The sequence below is a fragment of the Egretta garzetta genome, unplaced genomic scaffold (genome assembly GCF_000687185.1).
Source record: "Egretta garzetta isolate BGI_Z169 unplaced genomic scaffold, ASM68718v1 scaffold117, whole genome shotgun sequence".
Taxonomy (NCBI): domain Eukaryota; kingdom Metazoa; phylum Chordata; class Aves; order Pelecaniformes; family Ardeidae; genus Egretta; species Egretta garzetta.
The window spans coordinates 4,088,828-4,103,476 of NW_009260479.1; the positions used below are offsets into that span (position 1 = coordinate 4,088,828).

General features: G+C 45.1%; 1 protein-coding gene across 1 annotated transcript in view; it reads left to right on the forward strand.

Moving 5' to 3' along the window:
• Window positions 1–12,364, forward strand: part of GALNT11 (polypeptide N-acetylgalactosaminyltransferase 11) — a 46,090-nt gene extending 33,726 nt beyond the window's left edge. The window contains exons 12-14 of the mRNA XM_009644080.2: window positions 273–377; window positions 10,608–10,745; window positions 11,420–12,364. Coding sequence (XP_009642375.1) covers window positions 273–377; window positions 10,608–10,745; window positions 11,420–11,551 — 375 coding nt within the window. The 3' untranslated portion in view covers window positions 11,552–12,364. The remainder of the gene's footprint in view (window positions 1–272; window positions 378–10,607; window positions 10,746–11,419) is intronic.
• The last annotated feature ends 2,285 nt before the right edge of the window (window positions 12,365–14,649 follow it).

A 14,649-nucleotide genomic window follows, 5' to 3' on the forward strand; every position in this document is an offset into this window, starting at 1 on the left:
TGTAATTAGAAAGAAAAATGGAACTGTTTAATGCTGCATTTTTCTCCCAAGTTGTCTGAAAAACAAAATGGTATTTCAAATGGGAAGGAGTTTTTTGTTGTTTTGTTTTTAATTGCGGGTTGGTTGGGTGTGGGGATTTTTTGGGGTTTGGTGGGGTTTTTTTGTTTGTTTTGGTTTTTTTTTTCAAGCAAAGGATTACCCTATGTTCCGTTTGGTATGTGATACTTGTTATTTACTCTTACTCTGTCCATCAAACTGTTTTCCTTTCACAGTTATATCACCTTCAAACCAACAAATGCCTGGTTGCCCAGGGACACCCAAGTCAGAAAGGAGGCCTGGTAGTGGTTCGGGAGTGTGACTACAATGATCAAAACCAGGTATGATATTGCTAATATTATAGTGAATAGTGATTTGCGTCTTACAAATTGCGAATATGTTTTCCTGCTGGCAAAGTGCCCCAGTATAACATCTCATCAGCAAGCAGGCTGATTTCAGAGTATTGTTCAAACCACAAGGCTGGCCGAGGAAACTGTGGAGCTTATTGCTCTGTACCTACTAATGCTGAGTGTTGGCTATTATAATCTCCTATCTTTATGGCATGAATCTTAGTATGTGGCTGAAGACTACCTGTAAGTGGCTCCTGACAGGTTCATAATGCACTGATTGACACGCTAGAATTTCTAGAAGCTCTTTCAGTCAGTTCCTCATACCAGGATTTAAGTTAGCCTTTCCCTGGCCTGCTGTTCTTTGTGTACTGTACAATGAGTCCCCTGCTGCTGGAGTGGCTGTAGTTTGGGATTGTTGTGGTTTAACCCAACAGGCAGCTGGACACCACCCAGCCGCTCTCTCACTGCCCCCCTCCCCTCAGTGGGATGGGGAGAGAATCAGAAAAAAGGTTAAAACCCATGGGTTGATATAAAGACAGTTAGATAAAACAGCAGAGAAAAAGAATAATAATGATAATGTCAAGAGAATATACAGAATATACAAAATAAGTGATGCTCAGTGCAATTGCTCACCGCCTGCTGACCAACGCCCAGCCCATCCTGAGCAGTGATCTCTCTCCCCCGGCCAACTCCCCCAAGCATGATGTCCTATGGTCTGGAATAGCCCTGTGGCCAGTTGGGGTCAGGTCTCCTGGCTGTGCCCCCTCCCAGCTTCTTGTGCCGCTGGCAGAGCAGGAGAGGCTGAAAAAGTCCTTGACTAGTTCTAGGCACTACTTAGCAACAACTAAAACATCAGCATGTTATAAACATTATTTTCATACTAAATCCAAAACACAGCACTATGCCAGCTGCTAGGAAGAAAATTAACTCTATCCCAGCTGAAACCAGGACAGGGGTGAATGCATGATTTGTTATCTTTAAATAAAAGGAATTACAAGGAATTTAGGAAATTCTTTGACTACAGGTGAGGATTAATTGGGGATGGATGTGAAAATCTAATGAGAGGTTTTATATTGCTACAATGAAACCTTTGCTATTCCACTTCTTTCAGTCAAAAGAAATTCAGGACTTGGACAAACAGTCTCCAGGGTAGAGAGATCTCCACTTAATGCCATAAAGACTTTTACCTAGCTAAGAACTACGTTGAGAACATTATGATTTAGGAGCCCATGGGACTGAAGTCTAAAAACTAGATTGCTTTTAAAGAGAAAAGTAACCAAAGACACAAAATAAATGGAGCATGGGTTGTAATTCAGTGTGGCTTTGCCAAAGGTGGGTTGTGCTAGACTGATGTTACTTTATGAAATGGGCAGAAGTTTTCAGGATATGGAGACTACAGAAGTAGAAGCAGGGTGATTTGTGATAGTCCCAAACAAAAAGTTGTATGCTTTGTCAACTAATGGGACTTTTTGCCTCCTACCTGTGGTCTCACCAGTTGAATGTGACGGAGGGAGACAGTGTGACGGGTGTTAGCCAGTGTCTGGATAAGTGTGGTTGGCTGTAGACATGTGGTCTCCAGTTGCCACTTAGACAGGACCAAACAATACAGCCCTGCGCTTCGCCTGTGGAGTACTGACATCTCTATTACCATATTTTAGGTCCCTGTTTTAAAGGTGGATGAATTTAAGCTGGAATGGGATTCGATGTTTTCCTATGTGATGTCTTCCATTAGCTGCAAGAAAGTCAGCAAGTCTTGCTGCTTGTGTAAATATAATAGTAGCTGATTGGCACCCGTGAGCATACATTTACAGCGCCAGAGGTGTTACGCTGCTTTCTGAGCCGTTCAGTCTGAGTGAGAAAGCAGCAATGACTTCCAGTGGATGAGGTCCACAGTAAGAACAGATGGGTCCTCACAGTTGCTGCTTTCCTTCTCCTTCCTGCAATATTTCTAAAAGTGAACTGCCACATGGCTGTAGGAGGAAGGCCGTTGTTTTTCCTTATCAAAACCTCTTCTAATTTTTTTTTTTTTCCCTTCATCTGGAAACAGAAACTTCAGTTAGCCTGTTGACCTCTGGCTTCTTTTCTCAGGAATGGAGTTTACTAGTTGTAGATTAAGCAATTGGTTCTCATAAAAAGACTGGCTGTGCTATCTTATTTCACAGTGATTTTTGTTCTCCAAGTATGTTAACCAGCACTATGGTTTTCTCCCATTAGACTTATTTTGTTCTCTTAATAAATCCCAAGAGTGCGTTCAGCCAGCTTGCTTTCGTATCCTCTTGAACAATCTTGCTATAGATACACGAGAACAATGTGGAGACCGATGACACTTAATTAACAGCTCCTGCTTATAAAAATAGCAAGAAGCTCCCTGAGTATTGGAAGCTTTTAACTGTCGTTTCTGGGAACGCTCAACCCATTGGCATTTTCAGCCGATTTTTGCTGTAGAACCATCTGGTTTATGCCTTTGGCCTCGTAAGAAAGCCTGTGTTGGGTCTGGTGAAAGGTGGGTATCCAGCTCTTTGGATGCCTACTGGCAGCTAGTTATGTGTGTGTTGCTTAATACACACAGTGCAGACAGTTATTCTGGAAGATACTTTGTTTAGTGTTTTTTTCTGAGCCAAAGATGGTATTTTTGTAGAATTTTTGCCTTTTCATGAGTGTCTAATTGTATTTTGCCCTCATGTAAGCTTTTGGCATCCTGTGGCAGTGGGTACCACAGCTTAGCTGTGCTTTCTGTGGAAATAATTTGATGCCACTTGGGATTGATTTAATTTGATGCCAGCTAATTTTTTCCCTGAGGAACAGGAATAAGTTCTCACTGTTTATCTCTTTCCAGGCTGCTTTTGCTTTGTGAATAGATAACACCCTCCCTTGAAAAATACATGCTACTGCTCAGTAAGTTGAAGGAGCAAGGTGCAGTCTACCTGGGAAAACATGCAAAGGGCTGGGAAAACAAAACTGGGCTGCCTTAATTAAGACTCATTGATTGCAGTTCTTTTGGTTGGAAGATGATCTTCCGTATAACCTTTTGACTGGAAAATGGTCTTCTGTGTAATATAGATGATGCATGCATACGTGAGCACTGACCTTGAAAAGTGTGTGTGTGTAAACCAGACTCACTGAAGTCATGAGATTGGCCTTACAACCAAGTCTGTTTTGCCTTTAGTTTATGCTTGCTTTGTTTTCTCTAGTCTTCATGTCTGCTAAGAAACTTCAGATTCTTACTTAACTCCTTGATTTAAAAGAAGTAACAGTAATTGTGTAACTTGCAGTTGTATCGCCATTATGGGTAATGCCTTTAATTGACATTGATTTAGATGACCATCATTAAGGAAAGTTAAAAATTACTCGAGCACATCAAACTACCCTATTTTCTAGGACTTGACATGACAGTGACATTCAGTTCATCTTTTTGCTATAGAAAGAAAAAGCAATAAGGGAAGTGGTTTTCACAAAGGTGATGCATCCAGAAAATATTTTTAAAAATTTGTGTCTTCCAAGTTATAATGAAAACTAGGACATTTCATTAACTGTAACAGAAATACTCAGTCTGGAATAATACTGGGAATTGAATACAAATTTAGGAGTAAGTGATGAAAATTTTGTAGTTAGAAATAGCACCAGTAGAAGAGGTGACAATATCTTATAGAACAAAGGTCAATGCAGGGAGGTCTGAAGTAACAGAAGCAGCAGAAAAATTAATTGTGAATTTTGCAAATAGAGGACTAATATGGAATGAGAAGTTCTGTAGTTGGAGAGGTCATGTGAAGGAACTGTGAAGACTGCCACAGCAAGCACTCTCCTGAAATTCAGTAGTGTGCCTGACCTCTTTCTGGAAACAAAAGACAAGATAGTGCACATGACAAACTTTGGCGTTGAAGGTGAATAGAAAATGTTTAAGCACATTGAAAGATCATCCTGAAAGACTGGAGATGTCTGAAAAGTGGAAGAAAGAATCCGTGGTGTAGATTCTACCCAAACCCATCAAGCCAAGATTAATCAGGTTGTATTAGACAAGGATGCCGAAGCAGGCTTCGAGCCCTAAAGGAGGAGGAGGAGAAGTGGTTACTGGCAAACTTGGAAGAGAAGCATCAAAGAACACTTAAAAAAAGGAAGGTTTTGGAGTGAAGCACAGGGGCCAGCATAGGACAAACTAGTGGGGGTCTTTGCGATCTAACAGCTAAAAGAAGATTGGGTTTGTCATGTAGCTCATGAGTACTTGTCTTCTTCCTGACCTAAATGCTTAAAGCCAAATTCCTTTTCCAAAAAATCTCCTCCTTAAGCCCACTGAATTATGTGGATGTCTTCTACTGTTTGTTTTCAAGTATGCCAAGTTGATTCTTAAGCTTTACTTTCTCTGTTGTTACAACCTCTGCTCTGTGTGTTTACTTCATTTGAATAATTTAACCTTTCTCTTACTTAGCAATATATTAAGCTTTAAAAAATGTGACTGTTGCCATTCCAGCTAGGTTTGGTGCTAAGGTGTCTAAGCATATGTGCTCTGGGCCTTTAGTAGATAACTGATTTGAGCAGGGAGTTTCAGAAAAGCCCTGTTAACAGTCTTGTAGCACATAATAAATGTAAGAATACATACTTTACAAACTGGTCAAGAGTCAGAGGCTAGACGGATGTGCTCACACGTGCAGTTCTCTGTAAGGTCTTTCTCCCTAAACCCCTCGATCATGGCTGCTAGTTTGCTTTTGTGATACAACACGTCTAGAGTGAGTGTGAAGACGTGCAGGTTAAGTCTGCTTGCTGTTTTTCCATGAACTATTGAAGGAAAGCAATTCTTCGGTCCCTCTAACAATTGTCACGGAACGTCAGCCGCACACCGAACTGTGGAACAGAAAGCATCTATCTGCTTTGGAATGACCTTCAGGAGGACGTGGGGTTTTCAGGGTAGCAGTAGCTTAAAAGAATGATTATAGACCACTAAACTTCACTGTTTCTGATGATTTTCACAAGTCATTTGGTGCTGTGATGTCATGGTTATCCATAATAACAGGAGCTGAAGTACATGCAAATAGCTGCGATGATGCAGATTGCTAGGCCCATCTCTTCCTCAGTGCTGAGGCAGCTTTTTTGTGCTCTTAAGCTGAATTTTTGTCTTTTAAAAACTTTCTGACAGAATAATACAGTAGTGCCAATCTAAGCAACAGATTGTAACTGATGAAAGTGCTGGAATGCTGCTCCTGTCGGCATGGTTCACAGCAGGGATTTTCTTTCGTACAAAGGGCTGTTTCTGTAGTAGTTGCTGTCTTGTATTTATTGAAAATTTTCAATGCATTCCTCTAGTGCTAATGCAAATTGCAGACCAAATAATAATGTAGCCAGCCATGCCTTTTGCTACACTCCACCGCGCTCTGAAAGCCAAAGGGTGGGCTGATGCTTCCTGGTGTATTTCCTATCATTTTGAAATATTTATTCCCTAGGAACAGTGAGCTTTCCTTTTCTACCTACTACAGATTCTTTGATTTGTTGGTTTGTTTTCTTTTTTTTTCCCCTAGGTCAGGTGATAGGTTTTGTTTTAATACAGCTGTCTGTATTGACAATGGACTCAAAATCTTCTGTAGATAATTCCATTTTTCAAAAGGAAATTGGCTGTCCTCCTAGATGATGAGGCACCATTTGAGCCCTTTCCTCACCTGAATTTCTTCCAAAGCACTTCAGCTAGCTGTTATCTATGAACATTAATGAATCTCACTGTAGGAATATTTTCATCTTTCACCAAGAAAAAAGTTCAGTAACACAGCCCGGTATCTCTTTATTATGGTAAAAAATATTCCCAGCAGCTGATCACTGGAATATAGGAGTTTATGGAGGGAGTGAAGAGCATGCCTCCTTTACCAACAGTGGCAACCTGAGTCCAGTTAGGAAATCCAAATACTAGTAAAATTAAGAGAGCAAAAAAGCTCCACTATCCAGTCTTCAGCGATGCCACACTGCTGTCCTTGCAAGGAGTTAAACTGAAATTGTTCATTAAGCTGTATATGAGGAGAAGCTCTGTTTCTACCTACCTGTCTGTGTGTAAATGAGATTAATGAAGTCATTTTGGCAATCAATCCAGGAGAAGGCTGGGTGATTTGTTTGTGTTATAGGGCGGGTGAAGTAAAATCCCGAAGGTACTAGAAGCCCTAGGAAACCTCAGTTTTAAATCTGTAAACAGTCTGAACTACCTTTTGAGGGGACTAAATTCAAAGTCCGGTTCTTCCTAAGCTGCACCAGTGTAAAAAAGGTTTATACTAACAGAGTTTGTACTTTGGACCTCCTCTCATTTATTTTGTCCACGAGACCTACATTAGCACATGCGATGCATCTGTCTGTAGGTGACCAGAAGGACACACCCACCAGCTTTGCTCTAGCAGTGAGAACGCCTACCCCAGATCTGTAGGTCCCGTTTCCACTATGGGAAGGTTGAGTCAGCTACTGGGGTCTGGGTGACTTCGCATGAGCAGGACCTCTGTGCCCCCGTGGCCAAAGGTAAAAGCATCGACTCTGATGGGTGGGAGACTTGGGCAGGCATCTGATTGCTGCCAGACCTGAAACATTGTGCCTTAAGGAAAATCTGTGGGTGCTCCAGGGCATCTAGGACCTCAGAAGGGTTGGTCAGCGGCTGAATGGGCCACTGCACTCCAAGACTGAAAGTGTCCTTGCACCTTTCCTCTTAACCTGTTGCCTGTGTTGAGAGGCAGGGGAAAAAAAAAGAAAAAGAGTTGCCAGAAAGATGCCAATCCTACATTCACTACATTAAATCATTTATTTAACCCAAAACTTGATTGTTTTCATTGTGGAGTGAGGTTTTTCCATAACATCTGACATTTAGGTTTTATTTGAAAACAGAAGCAATTAATTATATTCTAATTGCATCCCAGTGTTTTTCTTTTCAACTCTTCAGAGTTTCCCTGACTCCAGGGAAAATGGTCAGTGATCTTCCTTAGACCTGTGGAGCAGAAAGGCCTTAGCATGTGTCTCTGGGTGACAGCAATTAAAGGTGCTGCTTTCCTCTGCAGTGGGAGTGCGGCACAATTCCATTTTTTGAAACTGAAATCTGACAGTGATGCTCCCCTAGGCATTAGGAATTGGATGCAGCACAATAATGTCCTGCACCTCCTATGTTGCTTTTTTAAAATAAATTTTTAAAATTACTTTTTTTTGGTAGAAAATACATAGGAGGGTAAAACAAGACATCACTCAGAACTGAGGTGTAAAACCTAGGCAGGCACCTTATTGATTGTAGACTTGATATTGTGCTTGAGCCTGAACCCAAGCAAGTAATGGACAAAAAGAAAATGAGAGCAGTTCATTCTCCTTGCAGATCAGACACCAGTGGTGCTGGCTGCCAGGAGATGTTTCCTTCCTATAGTGGGCTGTTGTTCCTGACAGCCTGTAATGACCAGAACATCATCCTTCCAGTAGTTAATAAAGTTTGGAGCGTGCAAGGCTTGCAGTTGTGTAGCAAACACCCCCAGGGGTGGCTTTGCTTTCCTCATGCTTGCATCTGTTAATAATCTGCAAGTTCATCCTGATACTCTAATCTGAATTTAGAACCATCATGTCTCCCAAATTCAGGCCTCTTATTCCTCTTTCCTTTGTTACTCTAAACATGTAATTAGTTTGAAATTCATTTTGGCCACCTTGTCTAAGCCTTTCTGAAGCAGTATATCTGGATTTAACCGCTGTTGTGTGTTCTTTGCCATTACTCAGCTTTTGATTAAAGGTCTGCTCCCTGTGTCACTGCAGTCTTCTCTCAGTTCTTACCAGTTTCATCTGTCGTTTGCATTTGGCTCCATCATTATTCTAGTAATACTCTTCTGGCAAGTCCTGCTTTTTCTCCATTCTCTCCTCCTCTTTAATCTTGCCATGCTTTCTTGCTCATGGCAGGGTTTAAACAGAAAAAGCAGTATGTTAGAAGGTACAAAATGCTTGAGGTTAGGGCAAATTTTAATACCTGCACTTCCTCAAAGGAGTCCTTCACTGTGTTATAATAGTCACTGTGATAGCGAGTGAGCTGTACGCTTTTCAGTCATGCTGTCCCAAATCACAGCTCCCTCCAGAAGGCTGGTTTTAATTCATCAGACAAAAAAAAAAAAAAGCAGATTTTTTTTTTATTTGCCTGACTTTTCTGCCTGGAATTAGATATCCTATCCTTTGAAACTCATGAAAACTGGGAGGGGGGGGCGGAATCCCATAGCGGGCATGGTTACTGCATCACTGAGCTGTGTGAAATCAAACCAGGGCTGGAAGAAGAGTGCAGCAGAGGAATGTAGCGTGCCTGTAGGTACAGGTACTTCTGGTACACATGGGCAGAAGTTGGGGGAAGGGAGTTGGTGGTGGCAGGTGAGGTGGATGAGCAGGGATGCTCCTTGTACGCACCAGCCCGGGGTTGGGTCTGGGAAGGGCAGCAGACTCGGAGGCCTGGCCAGCTCTGTTGTTGCCTGCTCAGCATCTGAAGAGGGTGGGAGCTGCTGCCCAGGTGCCATGTGAATGCAGAGGTCCCGCTGTGCATTCAGAAGAGCAGTTTGGCATTTGGCCAGGTGGTCTCAGTATCTTTCCTGCACTGCAGAATTACAGTTTTCACATACTTTCTTCTCCTTTTCCTTACCCCTTTCTAACCTAGGGTATTTTGAGGTTTACGCACCAAAGTTCATCCATTTCTTTGCTTTCTGGCCCCGGTATAACTCTCTCCTGTTTTTTATGAGAGCTTGAGGTCCTCTGCCTAACTGACACTGGCCCAGGACTTTGCAGGCCTGAAGGCACTGAGGGAGGGAGCGGGGACCAGCAGCTTCTGCAGTTAGACCAGACTGATGGTCCAGCTTCCTTCAACCTTCAGCCGTGTCAGACACACCTTGCTCCAAAGCACGGTTTAGGCAGCCCTGTGAGGGCTGCAGGCTATGGGCATGAACTGCAGCAACTCAAGGTGCCTGTCAGCATTTTACACCAACAATAAAAATATCTGCTTGTATCCGAGTAGCATCTGGGAGAGGACAAACTGAGAGGTTGAGTGTGTCCTTGCTTCTTGTTAGAGGTGATGATGGTTTTCAGTGTGGTAACAGAGAAACTCCTGTAGCATCATGGACATTCAAATGCAGCTGAAGCTGGGAACGTGAACTAGTACGTTCTTGCTTTGTACACGTGGGCCCCAGAGAGAAGCTGAATTCAGTTCCCACCACTATGTGAGCTGCTGGGATATTGTGTGGGTTCTCGAGGTCCAGATCAAGACATTTTCATGTTGGTTCAGCTAAAACAAAGTGGGTGTGGTGTGGGAGGGCTGGTCTCCCTCTAAGCACAGTACAGCTAGCACAAACAGTTTGGCTGGGGAGCAGAGAAGGGCATGAACCTGGCGGTTATGGAGAATGTAGTTTCAGAACGGGAATGGTGAAGCAGTGATTTCTCTTGCTCCCTGGAGAGCAGCGTGGAAAGTCTTAATAGTATCTGGATGTTGGCGATCACCTCCTAATTGAGTGAAGAGCTGAGCACCAGGCCACTAGCTGTAAGGAGTAGGACCCTGGGACCAATGTGGGGACTAATGTAGGCTACCTGACACCAGAATTTGCATAGCTGACTTTGATTTCTCATCATTCAGCATCTACAAGCTGACCCCAGAGCACAATGTTAAATAAATTCCTATGTGTTTATGGGCAAATGCAGCAGTTTCAAAGAAGATTGGAGATACCTTTTGGCCTTGCGTGCCTCCCGAGCTACTTCCCCACAGTTTTGGGGCCACCTGCTGTCACCCAGCATCCTCTTCTGGCCCCCATATGTTGGCTCCCTACGAGGAGTTGAGGCAAACCACCAGCCTTCATGACTAAAGGATTGTCTTTGGACGAGGAGTTTCACCGCCAGGCTTAATGACCTGGCTCAGCGAGCGGCTGGTGACCCCCTTGGGAATCTACCGCTTGCCTGTCGCGTTGTCTTGTGTAGCTGCCTGGACAGGAGGAACATATGGGGGCTGCTTAATTTTATAAATGCTAGTACAGAGCAGGATCACAAGTGGTCCTTTTAGTGCCTCTGCGTGGGCTAACGCTGTGTGATGTTGGGAAGGCCACAGAGCACTGCAGTTGCATTTCAGTTGCTGGCAAAAAGGCAGCAAAGAGGCAGTGAGTGCTGCAAGGCACATCTCTGACATCCAGATGCTAAAGTGCCTCTTCTGTAGCCGACCAAAAGATGCAAGGCACCTGCCTTGAAACATTGGGGTAAATGTCTTTCTGTCTTCTCTTTCAGGTCTGGATTTACAATGAAGATCACGAGCTGATTTTAAATAATCTCCTTTGCTTGGATGTTTCGGAAACTCGCTCATCCGATCCACCTCGTCTCATGAAATGCCATGGGTCTGGCGGCTCACAGCAGTGGACATTTGGGGTAAGTGGAGTGGCTGGCATATAGCACGTTGCTTGTAATTAATGTCTCGATAAGCGGTAATAGCACTAACAGGATACCAGGGCTGAGTTTCATTACGACCAGACCTCGGATGTACGAAGCCAGTGGTGCTGTGCTAGGCCCAGCCCACAGTCCAAGCAGCATGTACAGAAGTTACACAGCTTTGGTGGCTGCCTTTCAGCCTGAACAAGACTTTCCTTGAGCTCTGGGACAGGCACGCATTTTCCTTTGCAACATAGGAAGGTTTCTGCAGCCCCATTTAGCCTTTTTTCTGCTTGTTGCAGCCACCTGCAGCACTGTGGCTCACAGGGACTTGCCAGAGAGAGAACAAAATCCACCCCACAGCTCCCTATTGTGTTGTGTCTGCGGGACTGGGAGACAGGAGCAGTCCATATGGTGATTTCTGCTTAGTGCTTGAAGAAGCACAGGGCAGAGCTGAGAGTTGAGAGGAGTTTTTTTTGCAGTTGCTTCTGCCCTGTAATAGCACCTTGTTAGTTTAATGGCTTAGAGTCTGGAGTGGCCGATTTCACAAAACTGAGCCAGTGCTGCATACACCTGAAATCTGCCCCCTCCCCTTAAGCGTCGGTTTCAGCTTCAGTTTGACAGTGAGAACAACAGTTCTAATAAATAAATCCCATCTGTCTTTCTCATTGTAGAAAAACAACCGCCTCTACCAGGTCTCCGTGGGGCAGTGCATGAAGGTGGTAGACCCACTTAGCCACAAAGGGTACGTGACCATGGCCATCTGCGATGGGTCCCTTCCTCAGCAGTGGCATTTTGAGAGCTGAGACAGCGAGGATGCAGCCGAGAAGCATTAAGCCAAGACCCCCTTCCCCTTCAGCCATGATTTTCAGTCATTCTGGAGGGCTTTGTGAGGAGCCCTCAGCTGCTACGCCTGGCACAACCATTGCGAGGACCCTTCAGAAACACCCTGCCACCAAGAGCTGTGCGCGTGAGAAGGTCCGGGTGGTCGCCGGCCCCTGGCCGGGTGCAGCAGCGATAGCAGCAGCCCTGCTGCAGAACACCGCGTAGAAGTGCAATTTATCAGTGGTTCCTTGGATTATCCTGGATTATCGAACTGTTTTTAAGTAAGAGAAATTATTAGAGCAATGTAATTTAAATTGTGAGATTTTAGCTCTGTGGATCCTTTAAATGACAGTGACAGAAAGGAGTCCTCTTCAAGTATTTCACGTGCAAGTATCTCATGAATTTATGGTTTTAGTATCGTTTTACTGGCCAAATTATTTTACTTTTTCTGGAAAATATTTTTATTCCCTTTTTTCTTCTGAAAATTGTCATTTGTAATATTTAAATTTAGCTCTCTTAATTTACAATTTTAGGACATTTCATGTAGTTTAAATTCTTAGCTGTCATTCGTCACCTCATATTTAAAACAAAGTAACTATTACAAAGTCTATTTTGATGACTCGTGACAGTAGCTGCATTTAAAATAAAGTACCATTTTTTTATTAATCTGTATGGCCTTGCTCTTTGTAGCTCTTGGACCAGAAAGCACCAAATAAGAGACTGATGCGAACCAATGTTCACATAATTTGGGTCTTCCCTTGTTTCACTCCCTTTTCTTCATAGCCAGCTCTTTCTCCCTCTCTCACATCCTGGAAGGTTTCGCAGATCATTTCTCTCTTTATTTTTTCCCCCCTCCTCAATTTCTATGTTTTCCTTCCCAAGTTCTTTTATTTCACTCTTTACCTTTCTTTGACTTTTTACCTCAGCCCTGGATGCTTCTTCAGCGCGTGGAAGCTGCCGCGGAAGAGGAAAGCTCTTCTTACCCAGCATATTTTTTTTTCTCAGCCACCTCGGCCTCGTTTATCGCGCCGCCGTGCCCTGCCTTCCCTGGGAAGCGTGCAGTCCCAAGGACGGCAGCGCCAGGACAGCCCGGCCCTTTTGCTCGGGCTGCAGGAACCTTTTCCAACTGCACGAATACTCTGGCATCCAGCGACTGACCTGTGGGCAGCGCGAGGCAAGTAACGGTAATGTCGGCGTAATCATAGACCCGCGCCTTCCCGCAGAGAGGAGGGAGTCACTTGTGGCAGACCGCATGTGACAGCCGCCCTGGGGGCAGAAGCGCAGGGGGGAAGAAATTTAACTGTAAACCAGAACAATAGGCTGACGCGGAACTTCATCCAGATAAAGCACTGCAATGGGAATAATTAAGTTAGACACCAGCCAAGTTCCTTCCTACCACCAAAAGTCTTTTAAAACCAACCCTGGCCCCCCTCAAAGCTGTACTGCAGCGGAGGCCTGCGCCGGGCAGGCGGCCCTTGGTGGGGCACAGAGATTTGAAAGGGGCTCCCAAGTCGCTGTTGTGGGGCCCTGCAGGGCTGCCCAGCCTTTGGGGGCGGGGGAGAAGCCGGGCGGCGTGGTGTGCCGGCAGCTCCACAGCAGGGTGGGGTTCATTTATTTTTATTTTTGTTTTACACCACTACCTGCTTCCTCGGGGCGCACCTGGGCGGCTGTTGTGTGTGGAATTAATTCCAGTCCTTGCTGGGGGCTGCAGCTGCGCTTAGGCCTGATTAATCCCGGCTGCCCCCACCGGCCAACGTGAAGCAGCCGCAGCGGGTGGGGGGTACAGCTGCTCCCCGCCCTGTGCCGGGCTTTCCCGTAGCCTGCGAAATTTGTTTTGGCTGTCAAATTGGCTGCGCAGTAGCCGTGCTCTGCCTTTTGTTCTGTGGCCTTTTGTCTATTCAAAAAATAATAAAAAATAAAAGTCAAAACCCAAACAAATCCTCAGGCAGGCACAGCAGAAGCTTTATTTACAGCCTGAGCCTCTTGCTACAGAGAATTTTTGAACTTTTGCTCCCGGTAAGGAAATTTGGAGGCTGCTGTCAGGAACAGCTCAATACGTGTGGGCTTTAAGCCTGCAATAATAGACAAGAACGTGGAACTGACGGACCACTGAGCTGCAGCTGGAGTGCTCCTTAAATAAAGATAAATATTCTACCTCTCATACAAATGCGTATAAATAACACACCTTTTTTTTTAAATTAGCAGCACCCACATCTGCAGCGCTGCGTGTTCGTTTCCAGGGACAGATGGAGGTGACGCTATTTTGGACGGTGTCAGGAGTTTGAAGAAAACATTTTTGGCCCCCCGCCGCCGATGTTCGGTGCTGCAGCCCCCCAGCCAGGTCATCGCACGCAGGATTTGAGCAAGTGAGGGTTATAAATCTTTCCCGTGGGCACGCAGTCCTCAGTCAGCCATTGTCATACGCAGAGATGATTTATTTGTACAGAAACGGTGCCTGGGACTAATTTTTAAGCCTGTGTGTCAAATTACTTCCTTCTTGATGCCTCATGGAGCTGATGGCACACGTGGCTTTGCTTTGGGGCTCGTTGCTCTCATGTCTCGGAGGCCAGAGGTGGGCAGGCAGGAGCTCCAGCGGCCACGGGCCAGGCCATGAGCTCAGCACCCCCAACGCTGGCGCCAGGCGTGCGCAGCCCCCGCGCAGGTGGTGGCTCCGTCTTCCAGCAGCCAATGTGCCTGATATAAATAAGTAGCACTGGAACAGCTTGGGCCTGGCTGGTTCCCGCTTCTCTGCAATAAATCTTGGAGCTCTTTTTTTAGCCTTGACCCGGTGCTGAGGTCTTGACAGAAACGTCTCTGGTGTCAGGGCAGGTCCCACGGTGCTGTGTCGTGGTTTAACCCCCAGCGGGACGGGGAGAGACTTGGACAGGTGAAGAAGTGAGAAAACTCCTGGGCTGGCATAAAGACAGTTCAGTAGGCAAAGCAAAAGCCACGCACAAGCAAAGCAAACCAAGGAATTCATTCCCTGCTTCCCACCGGCAGGCAGGGGCTCAGCCATCCCCAGGACAGCAGGGCTCCATCACGCGTAACGGTGACTTGGGAAGACAAACGCCACCACCCT